This window comes from Globicephala melas, chromosome 10 (genome assembly GCF_963455315.2).
Source record: "Globicephala melas chromosome 10, mGloMel1.2, whole genome shotgun sequence".
NCBI classification, from domain to species: Eukaryota; Metazoa; Chordata; class Mammalia; order Artiodactyla; family Delphinidae; genus Globicephala; species Globicephala melas.
The window spans coordinates 98,220,758-98,248,733 of record NC_083323.1 but is presented as its reverse complement, the minus strand read 5'-3'; the positions used below and the strand labels follow the sequence as shown (position 1 = coordinate 98,248,733).

The window sequence follows — 27,976 nt, the reverse complement described above, 5'->3', positions numbered from 1 at the left end:
CTCCGCTGCCTGCCGGCCCCCGGCCTCCCTGATTGGCCGTCCTGGAGTGACGTGACGGCCGCCTCGGCCTATGGCAGCGGAGCCGGTCGGTGGCGGGGTGCGGAAGCTGCGGGGTGCGGCGGGCGCAGTGCCGGTTGGCTTGTGCGGAGTGTGGGTGACGGTTCGGGCGGCGTGCGCGGCCTTTGCTTTGCTCTGTCCTGGCGCCGGCGGGATGACGCGCTTCGCTCTGACAGTGGTCCGGCAGTGAGTATGGCCTGCGCGGGCTGCCCTTTCCCCTCCGTGGAGTGTTGCGGGCTGGGCTGGGGGACTGAAGATCTGCACCCGCCCCGCCCTGCCCGTCCCATTTGCTCCTCCGAGGCTCGGCCTGGCGATTTCTAGGTGTTTCCTGTGAGTTACCCCCTACCGGCCCTCCTGCCCCAGCGAAGCTGAGCGGGAAGCCAGGTGTCAGATGGCAGCGGTCCCGCGTTCGATGGGGACAGGGAGGTCGGGAGGAGTGAGTGTCAAGGGCCCCCGTCTCCGGGTGGCAGCTGAAGCTGAAGAGACAGCCCTGTCGCCGCACCTCCCGGGCCCCGCGTTTGCCCGCGGCCGGTCCTCCAGGGTCTGCAGAGTGACTGGTCCGGGGCCGACGTTTCCGCTCTAGGCTCTGCGACGGCTCCGTCCCTGTCCCCTCGGTCGCCTCGGCCCCCCAGGCTTGTGTCTGAGATTCGCTTCTTCTCCGCAGATCTTCTGTCGCTGGGGGAGGAGAGGGGGCCTCGCCCTGCTCTCAGCCGCCTGCATCGCCCCGAATAAATATGTTTATCATATAACGTTACAGGAAGCTAAATGCTGACAAGTCTTTACGTCTCTTCCTTTTTCCTTCTCGACTCTTCTTGGCCCGGTGTTAATGGGAGGTGGAATTCAGGGAGGTCAGGAGCACAGATTTTTCGAGAAAGATCGACGTAGGTTAGAATCTGGGCTCCAGCTAGGAGCCTTGTAACCTGGGCTTCCTTTCACCGACTTAATCTCTACGACCTCAGTTTCCTGATTTATAAAATGGCGTTAGTGATAGGACCCACTTCACTGGGTTAGTGTGATAATGAAGTGTCAGAAAGGTGAAGCATACAGCACAGTGGAGGGGGAGAAATATATCTGAGAATTAACTAACTTTTGTTTCTGTAAGGACAGCTCTGATACAGATGCAGGGAGTCCTCCAATTTGTGTGTTAATGGGACCAGCATTCTGAGCGGGTGCTGTGTGTCAGCCCGTAACTAAGGGTTGCAGGGAACTAAGATGCCGTTTTTGACATCGTGAAGCTTGTGGAGAACAGCAATATGGTCTAACCTTGTCAAGCTGACTTTAGCTGCTATCGTCTTTGGTCCTGTTTTTACTTTATAGGAAGATTATCTTGGCAACCATCTGAAGTTGTTCCGTTAGGATTCACAGGATTTTAATGACTGAGCTAGAAATCGAGCTCCTCTCTTTCCGCCCCACCCCTCTCCATTTTTAGAAGGCTTTATGACTGTCGTGTGACCTTCTTAAGGTCATCCAGCTAGTCAGTAGCAGAACAGGAATTAGTGTCTTGATTGCCCTCATTTTCCTCTGAAGTTTCTGGATGCCTTGACACAGTGCCTGGCGTGTAATTGCCACTCAGAAGTCGTAGAAAATCTGGGCAAAACCACCCCTTGAAAAACAAGATGATCCCGATTCAGTTTCTTAATAAACAGTAGTTACATGAGTTCGGATTTTATCCCCTCCCTGCTTCTTAAAAAGGGCTTGATTTTTAAAATGCATTCATCATAGAATTCCTATGAGGAATTAATTTAAAAATAAGTCTTAATAAATTAGTATGTGCCAGGCACTGTCGTAATTAAATTCTGACAACAGTCTGGTGAGGTAAAGACTGGCTTCTCAATTTGCCGGTGAGGAAACAGACACGGAGGGCATGTGACTTGCTTATAGTCACATGACAAGTTGGGTGGTGGCCTTTAAACCAAGGCAGCAGATCTGCGGCCCATCCTCTTAACTATATACTATGCCCTTCTGCCTCCAATTTTACAGAGTTGAAACCTAGTGTTTGTAGGTTGCTTAAATATCATCAGCCATTTCAGAGGCTACTTTTTATTTCCTGTGATATAACCATGAAGAGTGATAAGAATAGTTTACTTTGCTCTGTTTTATTCATGGGAAAGTGCAAAGGAAGTGTTGAAATAATTGATAGGGTTAGTTTTCTCCTTCAGAGTTCTCAAAGCTAAAAATGGATGATTCTTTCAGGAAAAGAAACAGTTGCAAACTTGATTGATCACCAGAGTTCAATGTAATGACTCTTACTGGAATCAGCAAGATTGAATCATTGAGCATAATAGTGGGAATTTAACTTGAGTTATCTCTTACCTGACTCTGTCAAACGCTTTGAAACTCAGTGTGTTTAAGAGTTGGATAATTTTTGGATAATGCAAGAAAACTTTTTAAATGCAGTTTCTTTAAGTTCAGGCAAATCCTTTATGAATCTGTGCTGTTACCATCTGTGTTGGTCTTCATCATCATACTTGAAAGGGAGAGTTACCAGTTGTATCATTTTTGGAACAGAATACCCCACCTTTCAAACTTCAAGTCTACTAGTCTGATTGAGCTGTAGCGTCTGGTGGCGTTAGAGCAGCATGGTTGAAAACCCCAGTATATGCAGGTCGGCACTGCCATCACCCACATGGCACATCGAAGGCCCTAGTTCCCTTGAAAGGTTCTTTGTAGGAGTTTGCAGTTGGTTGCCTGCAAAACCATCCCATTTCACTTCCGTTTTTAGCTAGCTCTTTAAACATTTTTACAAAGTAAATTTCCTTTACTTTTAACTACTTAAAGATGATGAATCATGGGGCTTCCCTGGTGGCGCAGTGGTTGGGGGTCTGCCTGCCGATGCAGGGGACACGGGTTCGTGCCCCGGTCCGGGAGGATCCTACATGCCGCGGAGCGGCTGGGCCCGTGAGCCATGGCCGCTGAGCCTGCGCGTCCGGAGCCTGTGCTTCGAAAAAAGATGATGAATCAGTGTAGGTATTGACAGCAAAACTGATTGGTTTTTCTTACTCTGCCTCTGTCGGCACTTAGTCTTCATGAATGCTAGTCATTGTTCTGTTTGTTAATAAAGCAGAGGCCAGATGAATATTGGATCATCTGTCAACTTTTATCAAGATGCATGTAATTGTTATGTTACTGTGATATTTGTTTTCTGGGAGTAGGGTTGATTAACTGGGAGAACCTACGCAACTAGGCCTAATCTACATATAGACAAAAATATATCATGAATTGAGTATTTTACATTTTTGCCCCCAGACCATCTGGTGAAACTCTCCATGTTACTAGTGCTTGAAATCTTCTATGTTTTCAAATTATTAATCCATTTTCAAATGAATTAACTGGTGTGGAGGAATTAGGATATAGCTGTATATGCATGATTAAATATCAGGTGAGTACACTCCATTCCTGTGTACACCAAAGCATATCTATTTTGAAAACTTGCCCCAAGTATATACTGACTTCCCATGATTTGTCTCTGCTGCAGCAAACCGAGTCCTGGTCCGTGGAATTTGAATTATTAAAAAGGATGTGATTGGGAAATTAAGCTTTCTATATGATTTCTAGAGAAACGCTATAGAATACAAACCAGAACTAACAAAATAACATGTCTTTTTAAGGGGAGAAGAGCATGATTATCCACAAAATAAATGGTGCATATCTGTGGGCCTTTAAACGGCCGGTCACAGACTTGACTTCCCGGCCGAAGTGCTTGCGTTCTCGCGGAGTCGGGCGTCTGTCCTGGAAGTGAGTCACACTGCAGGTTTTGAGAATCAGTGCTGTTATTCCTGACTCCTTTAAAATACACTCCTCTGACCTTTCCACTCCCCCTGCCTTCCCCGCCACTGCCACAGCCGAGCTTCGGTTAGGGAAGTAGCTTCATAGTAAACCTATTTTAGCCACCCACTTTCCTCTCCCACTCCCCAAACAAACTAAACAGTGGCTTCAAGCATTTGTACAGACCTCTCGAAAAAGCTGATAAAAGCTGTAAAACTAAATATGTGTGCACATTTTTGGAAAAAAAATTCTCTTTCTAGATTCTTACACTATAATGTTTATAAAGTGATTTGAAAGCAAAAAATGCCCAGTAGAACAGCAGTGATTATTAATAATGCACTAATGTCTGCAGCAGTCTCTACTGACTTATAGCTAAAGGAAACCTTTTATTATATTACAGCTATTTTTTCTCCTTTTGCTGGAATTGGTGAGATGCTGGGGCAGTACTGTTACAAATTATCAAAGTACTGGGATTCTGTTTTTTAATAGGATGACATTTTGATGATATAATGTGTTCTTCTGAATCCGTGATCAAATCAGCTATTGGGATTAAGTTAAAATCTTGAGCTACCTTTTCAGTAAGCATACAAAAAGTTATCGTCTTGGCAAATCATTTGTGTGATTTGTAAAGACCTGGTCCAGCGTAATTATTAAATTTCTTCTCACCCTTGATTTTAAATTTGTGCAATGAGCAAGAGAGCTTGTGATCCACAGGAAGTGGGCAAAACCTTCTGAGTTTCCCATATAAAAGTAAATATGGGATTGGGGGCCAGGGAGGCGTTATTTGAATTTTGCTGGTAATTGAATTGGTTACAAAGCCATTGTCTAAAGAGGACGTCACTCGTACAGAAGTGAAGTACAGCACTTTTATTCTTGGTCTCAGCAAGACTGTGAGGCTGAGACAGACAGGAAGTGGATCCAGTGTTTGGGAACTGTTTTCTGTATGAGAAGCAGTGCCTTCCCCATCACTTCCCTGGCTGCTTTGTTCATCTGAACCGCAGAGCTTAATCTCTTTCCTATCCATTTCATACGATTCTGAATGGGTTTTGGAATGCTGCAAGACATCTTTTATTAATATTCACCTCACGAATGATAATACTGGCAAGTGCGCGGCTAGTCGTGCTGTGTAATCTCACTCACTTGTCGTATATTTTTTAAGCCGCTACGTCCACACGTTTAGAAATCAGAACAGTTCTCCTGAGTTTTCTGTCCTCTCCCCCTGCAGGTGACCACAGCCTCTGCGTTCTCCCGGCATCTCTCGTGCAGATGCAAACGTTTACTCTTGTGTCCTGCCTTTCTTGTTCTTTCCTTCTTTCTTTCTTTTTTTAAAAATTATTTTTGGCTCTGTTGGGTCTTCGTTGCAGTGCTCGGGCTTCTCCTTGCGGTGGCTTCTCTTGTTGCAGAGCACGGGCTCTAGGCACGCAGGCTTCAGTAGTTGTGGCACAAGGGCTCAGTAGTTGTGGCTCGCGGGCCCTAGAGCACAGGCTCAGTAGTTGTGGCACACGGGCTTAGTTGCTCCGCGGCATGTGGGATCTTCCCGGACCAGGGCTCGAACCCATGTCCCCTGCATTGGCAGGTGGATTCTTAACCACTGCGCCACCAGGGAAGTCCCTGTCCTGCCTTTCTAAAAAGGTAGCAATCTTTGTATATTATTCTGTACCTTGCTTTTTCTGCTGAATATGTCTTGGTGATTTTTCCATCTCTTTACGTAAATCACTCTCCCGCAGACACAGCCGCATCGAATTCCATCAGGTAGATATCCCACTGTTCATTTGTTAAAGTAACGGGTTCCCTGCTAAAGGGAATTTAGGTTATTTACCATCTTTCACTGTTAGAAATATACTGTAGCAAACATTCTTTTAAATCTAGATGAATGCAAGCATTTCCAGTAACAGGGCTGCTGAATCAAAGGGTAAACAGACTTGTCATTTTGGTGGATATTTCCAGATGACCCTCCATCCAGAGAGCATGTACACTGAGCTTCTGTTATTTCCCAGGATTTTCTCCAGGGACCAGGCATGTTAGGGTGATGCAGCCTCTGGCCGTGCCTTTTAAGGAACTGGGGCCAGGATAGATGCACGACTACAAAAGTTAACTAGCGTAGTACAGAAGGTAACTAACTACAGTAGTGCCGGGAAAAATGGGAGCGCAGAGTTGGGGTAGTTAAAGGGGATGGGGCGGTAGGGAACGGTGCTGGAGAGGGAAAGCTACTTCAAGGAGTCATCTGGCTGTGTTGGGTCTTGAAGAATGAGAACACTTTGGCCAGATCCAGTGGTCTCTGTTTTAATAAGACCCCTAGGGGATTCTGAGACACACTCGAGTTTGAGAACCTGTGCTCTAGGTGAGGTTGAAAAACCCCTGTTTTTATAAACGAGGGGCAAGGTATAAACAAGGGGCAGAGACGCGAGTTTGTGATCACGACCAAGGTCTGGTGGCATTCCTTTCTGGATCTGAGTGAATCAGTCCCACGCAAGATATTTTTCTTTTTAAACTACTGCTTCACGTAAAAAACAAAGCAGGAGTGATGAGCCTTCATGGTAATCAGGGAAACACCAATTAAAGTCAAGGTGAGGGAAACTGTTCAGGTTCCGTCTTGGCACAAATTGAAAGCTGTCACATTATAGTGAGGATGTGGAACGCTGCAGAGGGGTCGCGACTGGTATAACCACTTGGCCTTATCGAATAAAGCTGGATGCGCCGTGGCCCCGCAGTTCTAGTGCTAGGCACGGTCCCTAGGCAGGGGTCAACAGACCCCTGAGAGCGAATAGTTCAGGCTTTGCAGGCCGCATGGTCTGTCTGAACTGATCATTTCCACCATTAGAGTGTGAAAACAGTCATAAACAATAAATAAACGTATGGGTATGACTGTATTCCAACAAAACTTGGTTCACGGAAAGACTTGCTTACCAGTCCTTGAGTGGATCTCAGACATGAGCACGCATCAGCATCACTTGGCGGGTTTATTAAAACAGACTCTGCTGGCCGCCACCTCACAGCTCCTGAGTCAGCGTGTCTGGGGGCAGGTGGGGCCTGAGACACTGCATTTCCAGTGAGTTTCCAGGCAATGCCAGTGATGCAAGTCCAGGGACCATGCTTTTGAGAACCACTGCCCTAGAGAGTCTTCTGTGCTCTGAACAAAGACATTCATGGCAGTGTAGCCCGGAACTGGAAACAGTCTAAGTGTCTATCACAGTGGACCATGTACTACGTCGTAGTAAATCCTTACAGTGAAGTTTACACAGTAAAAACGAGAATCGAGTGCGGCCACACTCAGCAACGCTGGTGTATCTCCCAAAATGTTGAACAAAAGAAGCAACACAGAAAACCACGTAGAGTAAGAAGCAAGTCACTGTAAAGTTCAACAACAGGCAAACTAATCTATGCTGCACGTGGGCAGGAAAGCGAAGAGGAAGGGTGAGCACCGGAGCGGGCAAAAGTCCTGGCACGGCATCCACTGGGGAGGGAGGACATCGTGGTGGACAGGGACGGGGTCCTGGAGGCCGGCAGTGATCTGTTAACGTGGGTGGTGTTACGTGCCTGCTGGCTTTATCATTATGTTATTTACTATTTGTTTCATAATTTTTAAAAGATTAAAAGTGCATTAAGTCTTGGATATCTATATAGTCTGTCCAAAAATGGCTTATAAATACAGCTACTGAGTGCTTCCTACAGCCAGGCAGTGTCTGGGTGCTTTACCTGTGTTCATCCCATCATCCCGAGAATCTTGTGAGGTTGGGACCGTCTATTATCCCCATTTGACAGATGAGGAAGCTGAGGCATTGAGCTTAACCCAGCAGGTGAGTGTAGCGCCAAGCAGTCTTGCTCCTGGGCCCGGAAGATGGCAGCGAGGTTTCCCCTCACGGAGTTTCACCTCTCGCCGACCTGAAAGGGTGTGGACGTGGGCTGTGGGGACAGTTGATTCCAGATGAGGCGATAACTCGATCCGAAGAGGCCTGTGGGGTGTTTCCCCCCACCGTTTCCAGTTTTCTGTCCAGTGTGCGCACAGCACACGCCAGCTCCCACCTGCACTCTTGTCTGGTCTGGTCCAGGTGCCCTCACCCTCCCCTTCCCCCTCCAGCCTCAGTCCAGTTGCTTTGGGGCACCGCTTCCCCCGTCGCTCTCTGGGTTGCTTCAGAGTGGGCTGGGTTTGCTTTTGTAATTCCTTGGTGTTGCGAAGTGGAGCAGCTTTGAGCAGCTCCAGGACCGAGGGGGCAGGGCCAGGGTCTGCGGGTCTGCGCTCCGCTCTCCGTCCCTCGCGCCTGTCCGCTCAGCGCCGCGGACGGACGGATGGACCAGGTGTTGTGTTTTGGTCCCGATGCCTGTGGGAGTAGTTTTTTTTTTTTTTTTTAACATCTTTATTGGGGTATAATTACTTTACAATGGTGTGTTAGTTTCTGCTTTATAACAAAGTGAATCAGTTATACATATACATATGTTCCCATATCTCTTCCCTCTTGTGTCTCCCTCCCTCCCACCCTCCCTATCCCACCCCTCCAGGCTGTCACAATGTGGGAGTAGTTTTGATCAACATATTTAAGAAGATTATTTAACAAAAATTTTTTATACATACATATACTACTTTTGAAATAGCATTTTCTACCTTTAGTTCGCTTAAGATTGTTGATCTATACATTTGAATTTGGGGCAATTTGAAATTTTTAGCTTATCGATTAGGCACATAGAATAGATGATTGCAGACAGTAGTTTAGAATACATTTTATCTTTACAGGTTAGACTCTGACGTATGTACAATATGCTGTCTTTACAAGTATCATTACCTTTCGTTGCTGATTTTTTTTTCCTCATTTCAAAAATAACCTAATTTGGTAATAAAGGCTTTTTTCCCTCCCTGTTTTAGTGGAGAAACAAGACTTAACAAGGAGAAAATCCTTCAAGGTTGGTATGCTCTGACTCTTATTTTAGCTCTCTCTGTTAGTATTAATGTGAAATATGGGTTAATCAGATCCGGTGGGGTAGGGTGGACCGGGGGCCGCTCTGGACTGTGAACTGGGATTACGGAATTAAATCATCATGGTCACAGAAATACGATCAGAGCAAATGGTAACCAAGAGTCTCTTGAGTGAATTAGATGTAAAGAACAGTGCTCCAAGTTGTTCGTGGGCAGCTTCAAAGCTGATTAAGGAGTTATATTGAGTCTAGTTGTCTTAAAATGTATCTGCCAGGATTTTAAATGATTTCATATTTGGAAACAAAAAATTTACTGGCTGGTGTTAATGGTATTTTTCTGCTAAGATACTTATATTATTTTTAGTAGTAACAAAGAAATGGTTTAAAAAGAGAATTCCTGTTCTCACATGGGGTTGTTACTTTATTCTGAATAGACTCTCCTCTGCCCCCTGCCTTGTTCTGTTAATTTGGGTTCAGATCTTTTAATCTCCCTGTGATCCAGCTGGCCTGGCTTTTAAAGAATGTCTTGCAGCTAGACGTGCTGTTTCTCTGCTTGGATTATACAAGCATTAGTTTTATATTTTTGGGTTAGGGACATCTGGGGTTTGCAGAAGCTGATTTTCATACCCTGTGTGCTTGCCTCCCTCTTCTGGAAATCAGTCTGATAATTAAACGCACCTCTATTTCCCATTGACCTGGGCCCCACCCAGAGCATCCTCTGGGCTCACGTACAGTACCGCCTTGTCCGTGGGCCCTGCTCCTTGGTCTCATTTCATTTGAAGCTGACGGTAAAACATGAGTAAAATTTTCACGTTCACACCTGTTTTTTAGGTCTGTTTTGTGTTTTCCTAACTTTGGAAGTTAGATGCTTAGTTCTTTAAGTTATAGCCTCCTTTTTATTTTTTTTAAAACCCTCAAGCCTTATATGTTTCTAAGTACCATTTTTTTGTCACATACCTGCAGTTTTGATTTGTAGTAATCTGGTAAGTATTCAGCACCAAGTGTCTTAAATTTCCGTTATGATTTCTTCATTGACCCATGAGTTATTTAGAACTGTTTTTTAAATTTCCAAATGAATGGGCTTTTTGGTTTTGTTCTTCATCTTTTGTGATTGGCTTCCACTGTAATTGCTTTGTGTTCTGACAATATGGTTTATTTGATAATACGTCTTTGAAATTGGTTAGCATGGTCAGTTTTTATAAACCTACTACTGTGTGTTTGAGAAAAAAATCTGTTTTCTAATTGTTGGGTGTGGAGTTCTGTATCAAATACTTGACCTTGATTTTGTTGTTCAAATCTTCCATACTTTACTAATTTTGTAAATTTACTCATTTGCCTGTGTGAGCTAAGCGTCAGTTTATGAGTGAGATATGTTGAATTTCCCGCTGTGATGGCCAGCTCATCCTTTAATACCTGAAGTTCTGTCAACTTGTGCTTTATGTGTTTTGCTTTTATGCAGCTAGAGGCTAATTTATTAGGCACATACAAGTTTTAAAATTGCTCTGTCTTCGTGGTGAATGGGAACGCTGATTGTTTATAGTGATCTTTACAATCCTTACTAAGACTGTTGTCATAAAGTCTGCATGTCTGAGAGTGACATGGCAACTCCGGCTGTTTGGGGTTGGGATTTGCCCGGTATAGATCTTCCTATCCCTTTCCATTCAGCCTTGCTGTGTACTGATGTCCTAAGTGTTACCTTGTAAAGGGTAGGCAGCTGATTCTGATTCTTAAAAAAAAAAAAGGAAAAAAAAGAAATATGGTCTTTCTGTTAACTGGTGAGAGTGGTCTGTCCACATTGACTCTGGTTTCTGGTGTGTTTGGACTTTTCCTTTGTGGTTCTTTTCTCCCTTCTTTATCTAGTCCTTTCCTTCTCACTCACCTTTACTTCTTAGGTGCCTGCTTTTCCTTTTCTTCTCTTTATCCAGCCCACTCTTACTTTCCCTCCTGGCCGCAAACTAAGCCATCTCTATCCTTTTGATGGTTGCCTTTATACCTTTACCATTTGTGCCTAACAAGGTGTAAGAGAAATATCATCTCTCCTGAAAAAATACAAAGTGTGTGCTGCTGTTTAGTATCTCGGTCCTGTCCTTTTTTAACCATGCGGTGTAGGCATTATGATTTAATTTGTTACCTGGTGTTTGTTTAGATTGACATCTGTAGTTGCCAGTTTCTCTCCTCACCATTTCTTTTGCGTCTCAGACCTTCATTCCTGAAACATCTTTTTTGAAAAGTCCTCTTGTGCAAATCAATTTGTGGTAAAGATGGTTTCAACTGATTCTATTCCAGACGATACTGTTTTTATTCTCCTCGATCTTTTTTAGTCCAGACAGTTCTAGACTCACAGTTCTCTTGGCTCCTGGGAGCTTTTCATCTGCTGCTTTTTGGCTTCAGAAGTCTTGTCTTATCCAAATGGTGTCCCACCGTGGGTATCTGTCTTTCTCTGTAACTGCTTTTAAAGTCTTTGTGTTTTATTTTGGTATTCTGCAGTTTCTCTTACTAAATCTAGGAAGGTACTTTTTTTTTTTTAGTAATTTATCCTTCTTGGTGTACACTGTGTTTCCTTCATCTGTAGTTTTATGTGTTCCCTCACTTCTGTTCTCCATTTTCTCTCTTGTCTTTCTGGAGTTCCCACTGTCTGTGCTCAGGAATCCTCGTCCTTGCTCCATGTCTCTGACACATCTGCGCTTCTCCGTCTCCTCGTGTCTGTGCCAGGGGCCAGCTTCAGCCCTGCCTTTGGGCTCGTGAAGCTTCTCAGCTCAATGAATCTCCTTTTATCCACTGAGGGATGTTTTTTTCCCCTCCTCAGCAATGCCATTTTTCACTGTTAAAAGACCTGTCTGGTTCTTTTGGAAAGCTGTCTGGTTTTTGATCGCTTGTTGTCGCTTATTTTTGTGACTCTGTTTATAGTCTCTGCTGATTTACACGTCTGACGTATTAGTGGTTCCAAATCTGTTACTTGTTGTTTCTGCCAACTCTCATTCATGACAGATTATTTGCCTGTGTGTTGAGTCATTGGCTGACCTGTTACTTGCTCTAAATTAGTAGAAGACTTGTCAGCGTTTATTGAGGATGACTTGCAATACTGAACGTTCCTGAATTCAAACAGTGGAGATAAAGAAGGAAAACTTTTCTAGGTGATGATCCGACTACCCAAATGCAGCAGCTGAGCTGAAAACGTGAGGTTGGGGGCAGCATTAATAAAACACGTGGTGAAGTGATGGGCGATGTGGGGGGAGAGCTCGGGGCAGCCTCCTCATTCCCCAGTTCTCGCCAGACACACATTCTTCTGGGAGATACAGAAGAGCTTTTCCAGGATCCTAGCTGAATTTTGCTTGCTTTCAGTTCTCTGAAAAGTTATGTGGAAAAGTATCCAAGGAAATCTTTTAATAAAGTATAGATAAATGCTCTGTATATTCTCTTAGGTGTGATTTTTATTGCATCCCATATATATGTATATATAGTTGAATGTGACTCTTCTTTCTCTTAATACCACAGGACAAGGAATAGATGAGCCTCTTTCAGAAACTGGATTTAAACAAGCAGCTGCTGCTGGTATATTTCTTAATAACGTGAAGTTTACTCACGTTTTCTCCAGCGACCTCATGAGGACAAAGCAGGTGAGCTTAGAGTCAAGGTTGAGGCTGACGAGTCAAAAGTCTCAGCAGTCGTGACCTTGAAACATTTGCTGCCAGAGTCCGCAGGGAACTAACTCACACGAGACGTCATCCCCAGCCCTCCTCTCCCTGACAGAACTTACTTCTTTTCCCTTCATTTTACTTCTGTGCTTTGTTTTATTGTGGTAATTTTTAAGTTAGAGTAGCTTGGGGAAAATGTCTAACAAAAGGCCTATAAAAAGGCAAAGAAGGTGTCGTGAGAGAGAGCCAGTGGAAACACCACAGAGACGTCAGATTTTAGAATCCAGATACAGTTTGAAAAACAACTGTGTTACTCTAAAGAAATAAAAGACGTGTGAAATATCTTTGAGGAACAGATTACTATAAAAATGATCCCAGAGGTTTAAGAAAGAACCAAATCAACTTCTAAAAGGTCGGTGGAAGGAGACTTTTGTGGCAACCATGGGGGAATAACAGGGTTGGAATGTAGCCCCCCCCCATAAACAACTAGAAAACAGGACAAAATCTGTGAAGCAACTGTTTTCAGACATTGGACTCCAGGCAGCGTGGGCTGCGATCCCCGAATGAAGTGAAACAAAACAGGTGAGCCCTTGATCGTCCTGGTTTTCCAGCTGAAGCAATTCCCAGACTCTGGCAGAAAAAGCCAAATAGAGAACAGTGGTCTCAGTGATTGAGGGGACAGAGCTTGGAATTTGGGGAGTTTAAGTAAGTAAAATTTGTGGGGAAGAGTGCTGGAGAGAGAGCTGCACAGAGAAAACTCTATAGACATGTGTAGGGATCCCCGTGATTCTTTGTTGGACGGTTGGTTAATCTGCACACGTGTGGCTGAAACTGCACGAGGGCAGAAAACATGGCTTCGGGCGGGAGGGCAAAGGTCCCTGGCGGGTGGCGGTCATCCACTCAGTTCCTGGGGCTCACACAGGGTGCGGAGTCAGAATTCCCACCAGCGCAAGGGGAGGCTTTGCTGGATACAGAGAGCATATTACACCTTAATAGTGAGGCTAAACTGTCCTCAGAGGAGCATGAGGTGAGAAGTAGGAGACAGCAGAACCAAATTTCATCTTCTACAGGTGAAAAATGCAGTATTCTGAAATGAAAATTTCATAGGGTGGGATTAACTGTAGGTTACACTGTAGAAGAAGACGTCAGTGAACATGAAGACGTGGAAACTGAACATTCCAAAATTAACTGTGGAAAGAAAAAAGACTAAGAAGGGAAAGTGAAGAGTCTCAGTGACGTGGAGGACAGTATCAAGCAGTGCAATATACGTGTAGTTGAAGTCTCAGAAGGGAAGTGGGGAGAAGGACGAGGGTGAGTATGAAAGTAAAAAGACAGATTTTGAAGAAATAATGACTCAAAAATCTCCAAATACATACCCAGTGAAAATACTTTCAAAAATTAAGGCAAAATAAAGACTTTTTCTTTCAGGCACAAGTTGAGGGACCCACACTTATATGGTCAGTTGTTTTCGTTTAGTCTTTTTGGTCAGTTGGCTTTTGACACAGGTGCCAAGGTAATTCCGTGGTTGAAACGATGGTCTTTTCTTTTTTTTTTTTTTTTTTTTTTTTTTGGTCTTTTCAATAAAGGGTGTTGAAACAGTGGACCATCCAAGCAGGAAAGCATGACATGTGACTCTTACCTCACACAGTCCACAAAAACTAACTTGCAGGTGTTCGTAGAACAAATCTAAAAGCTAAATCTATGAAAATTCTATAAGGAAACGGGGAAGATCTTTATAAAGGCATCTTGGGACAAAGTATAAACAAGACACAGATTGGGAGAAAATTGTAAACGTGTGTTACATGTATGTAATATATGTGTATATGTCTGACACATATGTCAATATATATCTCTTAGCTGTATAAATATGTAAGATTCTTCCAACTCAGTAATTAGACAAATAGGCAAAAGGTTTGAATTTGACCGGGCACTTTACAAAGTGAGATACGGGGAAAGCCAGTAAACAGATGAGAAGGTGCTCAGCATAACTGATCGCGACAGAAACGCACATTAAAACCACAGCAAGATACCGTTACACAACGTGTGCGTGGCTAAAATTAGAAAGATAAAGGATGTGGAGCAGCTGGAACTCAAGGCGTTGCTGGTGAGAATGTAAAACGGAACGCCTGCTTTGGAAAACGGCTTGAAAGTTGAACACACACTAACTGTGATCCAGCAGTTTCAATCCCAGAAGTCTATCCCAGAGAAGTAAGAACATATGTCCACACAAAGACCTGTACACAACTGTTTAATGGCAACTTTATTTGTGATGGGCAGAGAGTGGAAACGACCAGTGTGTTGATCAGTAGGTGAATGGATAAAATGAACATGGTATATTCATACAGTGGAATACACCTCAGCAGCAGCACAGAGGAGTCCCCAGAACAGTATCTGAGCAAAAGAAGGCAGATGTGGAAGAGTGCAGACTGTGTGATTCCATTTACATGAGACTCTAGAACACATAAAGCAGGTAGTGCGGGCCGGGGGCCAGGAGTGGGAGGCATTGGCTGGCAAGGGCACGAAGGAATCATTTCGGCTGATAGACTTCTTCTCTGTCTTGATTTTGGCGGTACTTAGCTCTGTCACAGCTCGGTGACCTGTACACTTGAAATATACTTCAATAAAATTTACTTAAAATATGGAAAAAGTTTATCCAAAAATGAAAACCTCAGTGGCTGTACTAAATTATAGACTAGATGTAGCTGAAATGGTCATTTGCTTATAGATAAATGTAAGATAGCAACTGAAGTGTAGCGCAGTGTGATAAAATAGATTAAAAATAAGACTAAGACAGAAGGATGTGATGAGAAGGTCTGTCGTCTTTCGAGAGGAAGTATCAGAGAGAATGGGAAAGAGGCAATATTCGAAGAGGTCACAGTTAATAAACTACAGAATTATTGAAAGATAGCAAAATATCCGATCCAGAAAGTATAAACAAATCCCGGTCAGAATTAAAGAAAGAAACCCACACATCTACACTTACAGCAATATTGCAAAACTCCAAAGACTATGAAGGAAAAAACATTATCCATTAAAGACCAGTATTAGACCATCAACAAATGTGTCAATATCAACAATAATTTGATGTGCTGAGAGAGAATAAAGATTAATCTAGAGTTTTATACCAGCAAAACATTTTCTAGAGAATAGGTGAAGACATTTCAGACAAACAAGCTAGAAAGAAACTTTCAAAGGATAATTGAAGAAGGAAAGAAATTCCAGAAGAGATGTCTGAGATTCAGAAAAGAATAGTGAGCAAAAGAAATTGTTACAGGTATAGGTAAATATAAACAAATATTGACGATGTAAAACAGTGTCTGATTTTTGGAAGGGAGTTAAAAAACAAGGCAGACTATGGACTTTAATGATTTCTACCGTTTTGCAAATACATTGTCTCTTGTCAGAGTAACCAGGTACACAATGAGAGAAGGAAACATGAACAAAAATGAGCAAAAGCAGCAGAAAGAGCCACAGGAGTTATCTGGTATCTGGAGTTATCAGATGTAGCCTTTAAAATAATCATTGAATGCACAGATAAAAATGACATGGAGAATTTCAGCAGAGAACTGGAAATTATAAAACAAGAACCAAATGCAAATTCTAGAACTGAAAAGATAACTGAAATTAATATTCAATGGATGGGTTTAAAACCAATTTAGACACACCTGAATGGAGAACTAATGAACTAGAACCTTTTTCTGTAAAGGGCTAGTTAGTTAAATTTTTAAGTTTTGTGGGTTGTATGGTCTGTGTCACAATTGTGAACTCTGCCATTGTACTGTGAAAGCAGCCGTAAATGATACATAAATGGCTGAGTTCTAATAAAATGTTATTTATGAACAAGCCATTTATTTATTTATTTATTTATTTATTTATTTATTGGCTGCGTTGGGTCTTTGTTGCTGCACCCTGGTTTTCTTTAGTTGTGGTGAGCGGGGGCTACTCTTGTTGCGGACCACGGGCTCTAGGCACACAGGCTTCCGTAGTTGTGGCACACGGCCTCAATAGTTGTGGCTCGCGGGCTCTAGAGCTCAGGCTCAGTAGTTGCGGCACATGGGCTTAGTTGGTCCGCGGCATGTGGGATCTTCCTGGACCAGGGATTGAGCCTGTGTCCCCTGCATTGGCAGGCGGATTCTTAACCACTGTGCCACCCAGGAAGTCCTACCACATCTTCTTTATCCATTCATTTATCAGTGGACACTTCGGTTGTTTCCATATCTTGGCTATTGCAAATAATGCTGCAATGAACATAAGGGTATATATAGCTTTTCAAATCAGTGTTTTTGTGTTCTTTGGATAAATATTCAGAAGTGGGGGAGTTCCTTGGTGGCCTAGTGGTTAGGATTCCGGGCTTTCACTGCCATGGCCCAGGTTCAATCCCTGGTCAGGGAACTGAGAATCCTGCAAACCACATGTCACGACCAAAAAAAAAACAAAAACAAAAACTCAGAAGTGGAATAGCTGGGTGATATGGTAGTTTTATTCTTAATTTTTTGAGGACTCTCCGTACTGTTTTCCATAGTGGCTACACCAATTTACAGTCCAACAGTGCACAAGTGTTCCTTTTTCTCTCCAGGGTTTCTTATCTCTTGTCTTTGTGATGATAGCCATTCCAGCAGGTGTGAGGTGATAGCTCATGTAGTTTTAATTTGCATTTCCGCAATAGTGATGTTGAACATCTTTTCATGTACTTATTGGCCATCTGTGTGTCTTTGGAAAATGTCTAATCAGATGCCCTCCCATTTTTTAACGGGCTTGTTTGGGTTTCTGTTGTAGTTGACTGACGTGCATTCTTTATACAGTTGGCCCTTGAACAATGTGTGGCTTAGGGGCCCCCACCCTCCTTGCAGTCAAAAATCTGCATATAACTTTGCAGTTAGCCCTTTGTATCCACAGTTCCACATCTGAGGATCGTGTAGTACTGTAGTATGTATTTTTAAAAATCCATGGATACATGGACCTGTGCAGTTCAAACCCATAGTCAAGGATCAACTGTATATTTTGGATATTAATCCCTTAGATATATGATTTGCAGTTATCTTCTGTCATTCAATAGGTTGCTTTCTCATTTTGATGATGGTTTCCTCTGCTATGCAGAAGCTTTTTAGCTTAATGTAGTCCCACTTGTTTATTTTTGCTCCCTTGTCTTTAGAGTCAGATCTACAAAAACATTGCAAATACTAATGCCAGTGAAGTTACTACTGCCTGTGTTTTCTTCTAGGACCTTTATGGTTTCAGACCTTACATTCAAGTCTTTAATCCATTTGGGGTTAACTTTTGTGTAGGGTGTAAGATAGTAGTGTAGTCTCTTCTTTTGCATGTAGCCGCTTGGTTTTCCCAACACCATTTGCTGAAGAGACTGTCCTTCCTCCATTGTATGTTCTTTGCTCCTTTGTTGTAAATTAATTGTCCATATATACGTGGGTTTATTTTTGGGCTGTCTATTCTATTCCATTTATCTATGTGTCTGTTTTTATGACAGTACCATACTGTTTTGATTACTGTAGCTTTATAGTATAGTTTGAAATCAGGGAGCATGATTCCTCTAGCTTTGTTCTTTCTTAGGATTGCTTTGGCTATTTGGGATCTTATGAGATTCTGTACAAATTTTAGAATCATTTGTTCTAGTTCTGTGAAATATTGCCACTGGAATTTTGATAGGGATTGCATCAAATCTAGATTGCTTTGGGTAGTATGGACATTTTAACAATATTAGTTCTTCCAGTCCATGAACACAGAATATCTTTCCATTTATTTGTATCTTCAGTTTTTTTCATCAGTGTCATAGTGTTCAGTGTACAGGTTTCACCTCCATGGTTAAATTTATTCCTAGGTATTTTATTCTTGTTGATGCAGCTGTAAATGGGACTATTTTCTTAATTTCTCTTTCTTTCCTAATTGCTGTGACTAGGACTTCCAAAACTATATTGAGTAAAAGTGTGATGGTGGGCATCCTTGTCTTGTTCCTGATCTTAGAGGAAAAGCTTTCAGCTTTTCACCATTGAGTATGATGCTAGCTGTGGCCTTGTCATATATAGCCTTTATTATGTTGAGGTATGTTCACTCTATCCCCACTTGGTTGAGAGTTTTTTTTTTTAAAATCATAAATGGGTGTTGAATTTTGTCAAATCCTTTTTCTGCATCTATTGAAATGATCATGTGATTTTTATCCTTCAGTTAATGTGGTGTACCATGTTAGTTGCTTGCATATGTTGAACCATCCTTGCATCCCTGGAATAAATCCCACTTGATCATGGTTTATGGTCCTTTTAATGTATTGTTGGATTCGGTTTGCTGATATCTTGTTGAGGATTTTTGCATCTTATGTTCATCAGGGATACTGGCCATAGTTCTTTCTGTGATGTCCTTGTCTGGTTTTGGTGTCAGGGGTAATTCTGGGTTTATAAAATGTGTTTGGAAGATCTCCCTCCTCTTCAGTTTTGGGGAAGATTTCAAGAAGGTTAGGTATTAAATCTTTGAATGTTTTGTAGCATTCCAGATGGTTAGTGAAGCCATCTGGTCCTGGGCTTTTTTTTGTTGGAAGATTTTAGATTACTGATTCAGTCTCCTTACTAGTAATCAGTCTATTCATATATTTTATTTCTTCATGATTTAGTCTTAAAATCATTGAAATTTCTAGGAATTTATCCATTTCTTCTAGGTTGTTCAATCTGTTGGCATATAATTGTTTGTAGTAGTCTCTTACAGTCCTTCGTACTTCTGTGTTATCAGTTGGAACCTCTCCTCTTTCATCTCTGATTTTATTTATTTGGGTCCTCTCTTTTTTCTTGGTTAGTCTAGCTATAGGTTTGTTGATTTTGTTTATCTTCTCAAAGAACCAGCCCTTATTTTCCTTGATATTTTTCCTATTATTTTTGGTCTCTATTTTATTTATTTCCACTCTGATCTCTATTATTTCCTTTTGTCTATTAACTTTGGGCTTTGTTCTTTTTTTTTCCTAGTTCCTTTAGGTGTAAAGTTAGATCATTTGGGGTTTTTCTTATTTCATAAGGTAGACCTGTATTGCTGTGAACTTCTGTCAGAACTGTTTTTTGCCGCATCCCATAGATTTTGGTATGTCGTATTTCTGTTTTCATTTGTCTCTAGGTATTTTTTGATTTCTCCTTTGATTTCTTCGATGATCCATTGGTTGTTCAGTAGCATGTTGTTTCACCTCCACATGTTTGTGGTTTTTCCTGGGTTTTTTTCCCTTGTGCTTGATTTCTAGTTTCATACAGTTGTGGTCAGAGAAGGTGCTTGTTATGATTTCAGTATTCCTGAATGTATTGAGACTTGTTTTGTGACCTAATGTGTGATCTGTCCTGGAGAATGTTCCATGTGCATTTAAGAATATTTTGCTGCTTTTGGATGGAGTGTTCTGTTTTTATCTATTAAATCCATTATTTAAGACTGATGTTACTTACTGATTTTCTCTCTGGATGACCTACCTATTTGTGTAAGTGGGGTGCTAAAGTCCCCTACTATTATTGTATTGCTCTCAGTTTCTCTCTTTAAGTCCATTAATATTTGCTTTAATCTTGGTGCTCCTCTGTTGGGTGCATATACATTTATAAAATTATATCTTCTTGCTAGATTGACCCCTTTATCATGTCATGCTCTCTTTGTCTTTTATTACAGTCTTTGTTTTAAAGTCTACTTTGTCTGATATGAGTGTAGCCACTCCAGCTTTCTTTTCATTCCTGTTTGCATGGAATATCTTTTCCCATCTTTTTGCAGTCTGTGTGTGTCCTTTGTTCTGAAGTGAGTCACTTGTAGGCAGCCCATAAATGGCTCTTTTTTTAATCTGTTCAGCCACTCTGTATCTTTGATTGGCATATTTAGTTGAGTTACCTTTCAAGTAATTATTGAGAGGTATGTACTTATTGCCATTTTGTTCATTGTTTTCTGGCTATTTCTGTAGTTTCTCTCTGCTCCTTTCTTCTCTTTCTCTCTTCCTTTGTGGTTTGGTGGTTTTCTTTAACGTTATGTTTAGGTTCCTTTTTCATTTTCTTTTGTGTATTTAGTGTAAATTTTTTCTTTGTGGTTACTGTGAGGTTCACATAGGACATCCTATATAAGTAGTAGCCTGTTTTAAGTTGGTAGCAACTTAAATTTGAACACATTCCAAAACTAGCTTTTTACTCCTCCCTGCCATGTCTTGTACCTTTTATGACACATTTTACATCTTCTTATTTTATGCGTCCCTTAGCTAATTATTGTAACTTTACTGCTTTTGTCTTTCATCTTCATCAAGTGATTGATCTACTGCCTTTATTATATATTTACCTTTTCCAGTGAGATTTTTGCTTTCATATGTTTTCTTATTATTAATTAGTGCCATTTCTTTTCAGCTTAAAGAAGTCCCCTTAATATTTCTTTTTTTAAAAAAAATAAATAAATTTAATTATTTATTTATTTTTGGCTGCGTTGGGTCTTTGCTGCTGTGGGCGGCCTTTCTCTAGTTGAGGCGAGCGGGGGCTACTCTTCGTTGTGGTGCACGGGCTTCTCATTGCGGTGGCTTCTCTTGTTGCAGAGCACGGGCTCTAGGCGCGTGGGCTCAGTAGTCATGGCTCGCAGGCTCTAGAATGTAGGCTCAGTAGTTGTGGCGCACGGGCTCAGCTGCTCCGGGGCATGTGGGATCTTCCTGGACCAGGGCTCAAACCCATGTCCCCTGCATTGGCAGGTGGATTCTTAACCACTGAACCACCAGGGCATTCCCCCGTTAATATTTCTTTCTTTCTAGGGTTGGTTTAGTGGTGATGAACTCCTTTAGCTTTTGTTTCTGGGAAACTCTTGATCTCTTCTTAAATTCTGAATAACCTTGCTGGGTAGAGAAAAGCTTCTTAGTTGGAATTCTCAGCACTTTGAATATGTTACGCCACTCCCTTCTGGCCTGTAAGGTTTCTACTGGAAAATCTGCTGTTAGCCTTATGGGGTTTTCCTTGTCCTTGGGAGGAGGTGAGTTCAGTGACCTCCTATGCTACCATCCTGAACACTCCCAGAATGATATTTTTTTTGGCTGCGTGTGCAGCTTGTGGGATCTCAGTTCCCCGACCAGGGATCGAACCCAGGCCCCCTGCAGTGGAAGTGCAGAGTCCTAACCACTGGACCACCAGAGAATTCCCCAAGAATGATTATTTTTATGAGAAAAGAGATAGTTGTCTTTTGATTTGCAGACCGTGCATGGAATTTTGGAGAAGAGCAAATTTTGCAAAGATATGACAGTAAAGTATGATTCAAGACTTCGAGAAAGGGTAAGTAACTTACATATTGTTCTTTTACCATAAATTATCAATAAACCAACTCAGTTTATCCCATGGCTAGAAATTAAATGCCTACCTGCTAGGGATGTGATATCAGCTATTACACGAAGAATCTACTGTGTGGCAGTACTGTTACTTACTCTCATAAATAGTGTCTTTTTTGATCATTAAAATCATAGGAAAGAGGCATCTTAAATTATAAAAGCAAGGCATACTTGTGAGAACTTAGTACAGAAGAGTTTAAAGTTAAAGGTGAAAAGTTCTCTTCCCAGTCTCCTAATCCTACCCCATAATTATAAGCATGAATAGACTTCTTTATGCCAACTTTATATACTTTACCAGAAATGAATCTTCCTGAAACGGTGATTTAGCTAAAAGACGGCAATTTCAGATCTGAGATTTGGCCCCAAGTCTCCTCCTCGAGCAGTGTTTTTAGTGCACTCTATAATACTAACGTGTAAGCTGGTTGCTGTCCTGCCAGCCCTGTGATTTCCTCTACCCCTGGAGGGAAATGTAACAGAATGGCCAGGGCATCTTCAAAGAACTGCTTTTCATAACTTGCGTGTGTTCACTGTTATAGTTCAGCATATAGGCTAGAGCTCCAGCATAAACTGTCCCTGGAAAGGCTCACTGTGTGCCCAGGAGCCAGTGCTCGAACGTTGTTAAAGAAAAGTGTCCTGGGAGCTCCCTGGCGGTCAAGTGGTTAGGACTCCACACTTTCACCACGGAGGGCGCGGGTGCAATCCGTGGTCGGGGAGCTAAGGTCCCGCAAGCCGCGCTTTGTAGCCAAAAAAATAAAATAAAGCGCAACCAAAACAAAACGAAAACTACACCTATCCCCAAAACTAAATCTGAATAGATTAAAAGAAGAAAATGTCCCGAGTTTAGTGGAACGCTGCCCAGGGCCCGCCATCACGTGAAGGAGAAAGCGCTGTCATCGGCTGGGCCGTCCCTTCTCCATCCGTGCTCTCTCCTGAGTAACTTCATCCTCTGCAGTGATTTCAGTCCATGGCTCTTCCCTGAGCTGCACACACACACCGAGCCGCCTGTGGCTCAGCTGCCCCGCGGCCGCATCCGGCCAGTGGAATGCGCCCCCCCCTCCACGTGGCCCTGCTTCACGCAGTGGCTGAAACCCTCCTGCCGGCTCTTCACCGTCTCTCGCACTGCGCATCCTGTCCTCGTCTCGTCCGCTCAGCCTCTGAGAAGTTCCTGAATGCTTCATGTCTCTGCGAGCCCCCCGCTGCCCTCCTGCTCGGCATCCTGGCGCCTGGGTCACTGCGAGCCCCCCGCCGCCCTCCTGCTGCCGCGCGGCGTCCTGTCGCCTGGGGCGCTGGGACAGCGGGTCTCCTGCTTTCCCAGTCTGATCTGCACGCTGCAGCCAGGGTAATCTTGGCAGAATTTGGTTGCCACACCCCTGTATAAACGGGTTCACTGCTTCTCTTCTACCCTCAGGAGTTGTCATAACTCTGACCCGGCTCTTGGGAGCTGTGGGGTCTGATCTGTTGCCTCCTGCCCCTTGCCGGGTGCTCGGTGCCTGGGTTTAGCGGTCACATGAGTGGGCATTGGCGCTGCGCTCACCACATCCCACCACTGTTCCAAGAGCTGCGGGTTTGTTGATCTTCACAAGAACCCCGGTGCCGGGAAGATGTAAAAACCTCATTTCTTAACCCCCGTTTTACAGAAGCAGAAACCGAGGCACATGGAGGTCAAGTCCAGGCCCAGGGTCCCAGAGCTCATTCGTGGCAGAGTTCAGATTCACACTGAGGCCTCTGGGCCTGGAGTCCGTGCTCTGGGCCGCTGGTCACTCGCTTCTCAGCCTCTTCCCAGAATCTCCCGAACACCCTGTGCTCAGTGAACCTCTGCATCTGTCCTCCATTCTCCCTGGAATGCTTGCTCCCAGGCCTGACCAGCTTCCACTCACCAGAGACTATGGCCCTCGGTGGTTTCCCGAGTCCAGATTAGACATCCCTGCCGTATCTGTCAGTCTCTCTCCATCTCGGCACTTTTCCACTTGCAGTTACTTGGTATCCCCACCACCCTGCGGTCTCAGCAAGGGTGGGAGCTGTGCAGCGGCCTGTCCTCTCCTCCTAACTGCCCCAGCAAAGCGTTTGGAGTATTCAACAAAGGATACTTCCATTCCTGTGAAAACAAAGCAACTGATGGCTTTTAGTGGCCCTCTTTGTAGTAGTTCTCCAGATATAATTAAGAGTGTAAGAAATTGGGCTTGAAGATGGGAAGAGCAGCTGGTAAAGTGTGCATGTATTCTTATTAAAAAGTAATATTTCACTATTGGATTTCTTATCTGATGGTGGTGTTAGAATCTGTTGGCATCATCAGTGCAAACCCTAAGTGACGATTTGTCTCTTTCAATATTTTCTTATGCAAGTAATCCATTGTCATTGTAGGGAATTAAAACTAAGAACACTTTAGAAAAAAATACAATTAAAATTTCTCCCACACAACAAACACTGAATATTTTGGTATGTGTGCTCCCGACTTTTTCCTTCTTGTCTGTTTTTATCTGTCTGTTTGTGTATATGTTTTTCGAAATGAAATCCTACTCTGTGCATTGTTTTTTAACTGGCTTGTCTCACGTACTGTGTTTTTCAGTGCCCATAAATGCACATCAATATGATCACATAATTAATGACTCTGTACTCTTAAGATATTGCTATTGCGTCATGTGTGTGACCAAGCTACTACTGACCTAGTTTAGGACATCTAGGCTGTGACTAGATTTTCCACTGATGTAAATAATGTTAAAATATAAACATCTTTGTAGTTGATCCTTCACACACATATCTCATACATTTCCTAGAAACGGAATTGCTGAGTGTGTACTTTTTAAAAAGACTTTTGTATGTCTTGCTACATTTCCTTCCAGAAAATCTGTGCCAATTCATACTCGCATGAATGATCTAGGAGAGAGTTTTTCCCACATCAACACTGGCTGTTAGTGATCTCTGTGGTCTTCTGATTTAATAACTTACGAAAGGTGTCATTTTAGTTTTCACTCTCTGGATTCCTAGTGAGGTAGATTTCCCATGTTTATTGGCCATTTGCATTTCCTTTGTGACTTGCGTGTCCTTTGCTGAGACTCAATTTTTATGAATCTAAAAAGCGAATGAGCTTTGAAGTCACATGGATCTGGGTTTGCATTTTCTCCGAGGAGACAGGCTAAAGTAAGCCAAAGAAATCTAAGCTCATCCCCAGAATGATTGTTCTGAATTTGCCATAAACATGTACTTAGTTGTTGTATTGCAAATTCCTTTGAGGCCTTTTTGTCTGTTGGATCATTGCAGAAATATGGGGTTGCAGAAGGCTCGCCGCTGAGTGAGCTAAGGGCCATGGCCAAAGCAGCTGGGCAGGAGTGCCCTGTGTTCACACCGCCCGGAGGAGAGACCTTGGACCAGGTACGTAGCCCTGGGGAAAGTCGCCGCGTCCATGAGCGTGCCGACGTCAAAGTAGCTGCAATCTTGACTCGTCGCGTAAGCAAGATGTTTCTGAATTGTAGCTAAGCAGTTTGGAAGTTGTTTGGTTCACAAAACAACTCTGCATCATACCATTTTTTCCCCTTCTAAGCTGTCCTGTCTTTCTCGTTTATTAAGTCATTACCGATAATGGATTTGAGGAAATGGGTTATTAGATGGGTCTGTTAAGAAAACTCCTTGAAAAGGGAGCAGAGTAGCCTTCGCAGTGGCAGTGGAGACGGTGAAGCAGGCATGGTGCCGGTCAGCGGGATGGTGGGCAAAACCCAGCAACTTGGGTGGCAGACCAGCAGGCCTCTCCTGCGCCTGCAGCTCTGAGTGACATTGTAGCCCTGCTTGCGTCGCTCTGGAGTGTTCTGCTTTTGATTGTGTTATTGGTGATTCCCCCCCCCCACCATTTTTAATTTTCATAAATTTCTTGTAAAGACTTTGTATCAGTTTAGTGAGGGAAGGCTTCTTATCCTCGTTGTTCTAATTGAACGGAAGTGCCCGAGGCAGCTTCCTAGGTATTCCTAGTTTCCCGCTATTTTATGGGCTTCTGTTTGCATGTAGATTTCCCCAGCTAGACTCCCAGTGCTTTGAAGTCAGGAATTAGTCATTGTATCTTACTCACCTTTGTCCCCAAAATGCTTTCATGGGTCCAGAAATAAGGTGGGCGCTTACTTACCAGTGTCTGTGGAAGTACTGGTTGAATGAATAGAAACACAGCGTTTCACCTGCTTCTGTAGTCACGGACGCTGACGTGTAGAAAAACTCAGTTCCGTTTACGTCTTAAAACAGTCATTAATGTCACTTTATTTCACCTTTTTTTTTCTTTCCTTGTAGGTGAAGATGCGTGGAAAAGACTTCTTTGAATTTCTTTGTCAGCTGATCCTGAAAGAAGCAGGTCAGAATGAACAGTTTTCCCAAGAAGCCCCGAGCGACTGTCTGGAAAGTTCTTTGGCAGAGATATTTCCTTTAGGGAAAAACTGTACCTCCACGTTTAATTCGGACAGCGGCGCTCCAGGGTTAGTGGCCAGTGTCTTAGTTGTGAGTCACGGCGCCTACATGAGAAGCCTGTTGGATTATTTCCTGACCGACCTTAAGTGTTCCTTCCCGGTGACCCTGAGCAGGTCCGAACTCACATCAGTCAGCCCCAATACAGGGATGAGTGTCTTTATCATAAACTGTGAGAAAGGAGAAGTGAAACCAACCACGCAGTGTGTGTGTGTGAACCTCCAGGGCCACCTGACCGGGGTGACCAAAGTTCACTGAATTTAAATCTGCATCGAAAGCTAACAAATGTGAGCCTCTGAGGGGGGCCTTTGACGTTGTTTCCACTCTCTGCTAATGCAGGCTTGGGAACAGTTAAAAAGCTGTCCGTTAGAGCAGGTCATAAAGCTCGGGTGGAATCAGAGCCACATGAAACACTAATGGAAAACCATTGAGAATTGACTTCTTCTTTGTGAGTACGGTTGGAATTTTCCAGGGTAATCTTACCGCCCTGCAGTGACATCTCTGGATTGTAAATGGATGAAGGAACTCAGTATTGCAAACTGGGGGAGTAATAATCCTGTTACTGTGGTTTTTTTGCTTCGTTAATGTCCTGGTTTTTTTGGTATTTTTCTTTAATGTCTGAAAAATCTGGCATGTTTTATTGGCTCTTGGTAAGACACTGTATGTTTTCTTTTTTACTGTCTCATCCAGTCCTAGGAAGAGGGAACTATTTGTAATTTCCACTCCATATTTATGTGAAAATATGTTATATTCAAAAAGTCCTTTAAAGGAGAAATGCTTGCCGTCATAGTTCATGTAAAAGCAAACGACACTAAATGATTAATACAGAAATCAGCTGTTGGAATTGTTTACTCTGGAGGGTTTGAGATGCAGATGAATGTGGATTGTGGTTGCAGAACAGTCTCGTGAGGAAGAAGCATCATCTGATTACAAAATTTTTAAAGAAGGAATCTGAGCGGAGGAAGAGGAAAGAGCAGATCTTTCTTATCTAAGCTGTAGGCTGAGGAATTTAGTTTGAAGGTGGCACTAAAGAAAGTAAACGGTTGCTTCACAGTAGCCCCAGAATAAAAGAGGGGCTTCACTGAAAAGAACCGTGGTTTTTTTTGTGGAAGGTACAGATGAGGTTTCCTCTCTTTTCCACCAGATGGCACTGGAGAAAAGGGAGTTTGGTTACCTGAATTCTGTACAAAAGATGGCTCGCTCTGAGGCCCTCATGTAAATGGAGAACGTGTTTTCCATGCAGTTTGCTTTTAAATGATCATGTTGATGAATGCTGTGAGTCTCAGCTCACAGAGGGTAGGACTGAGGCTGTCAGTTAAGGCTAAAATCACGTGTAGTCATATTTCAAGTTCAGGATCCTGCTGTCCTTAGTGTGTCCAGCGCTGCCAGTGCTCGTGCCAGTGCTGGAGCAGAGCATGTGGCTGAGCGCAGAGGAAGTTCACTGCAGGCGAAAAGTTGGAAAGTAACCAAAAAGGACAGATAATAAACGTCCACATCCCTGCCATCCAGAAGTAATATTCCCCCCCGCTTTTTTTCAAAAAAGAAATAACACATTGCGATGTAAGCCAAGTTCCTTTAAGCAGCTGTTGCTGTCCTGTTCCCTCCTGTTCTCTACAGAGACAGCCAGCACCGCGAGTCCATATACCCATCCGTCCTTCACGTGGCCACCTAGTGTCATAAGGGTACAATGGTATTGTTCTGGTGTTTCTGGTCTTGATTCAAAATATCAAGCTGTCTGTATGCTGTATCCTCACGTGTCACATATATCTTGGGGCTCTATGTTGGTATGTACAGATAGAGCTGGTTACTTGTAACCACTGTATCGCACAGAATAAAGGTAGTACCTTTTATTTCTTTATTCTCA

The 27,976-nt window shown here is 43.0% G+C and overlaps 1 protein-coding gene across 1 annotated transcript; it reads left to right on the top strand.

The window, feature by feature from the left end:
* Positions 1–100: 100 nt before the first annotated feature.
* Positions 101–27,976, top strand: TIGAR (TP53 induced glycolysis regulatory phosphatase). The gene is made up of 6 exons (XM_030834680.2): positions 101–243; positions 8,681–8,718; positions 12,226–12,347; positions 21,542–21,619; positions 24,931–25,041; positions 25,942–27,976. The coding sequence occupies exons 1-6, from the start codon at positions 212–214 to the stop codon at positions 26,368–26,370; spliced, it is 810 nt and encodes a 269-aa protein (XP_030690540.2). The 5' UTR covers positions 101–211; the 3' UTR covers positions 26,371–27,976.

What these genes read in the sequence shown, in the direction of transcription:
- TIGAR (XM_030834680.2), top strand. Translation starts at nt 212, where the DNA reads ATGACGCGCTTCGCTCTGACAGTGGTCCGGCA. An exon ending in GCTCTGACAGTGGTCCGGCA is followed by an intron (nt 244 to 8,680) that starts GTGAGTATGGCC and finishes TCCCTGTTTTAG; the next exon opens with TGGAGAAACAAGACTTAACA. An exon ending in ACCTCATGAGGACAAAGCAG is followed by an intron (nt 12,348 to 21,541) that starts GTGAGCTTAGAG and finishes TTTGATTTGCAG; the next exon opens with ACCGTGCATGGAATTTTGGA.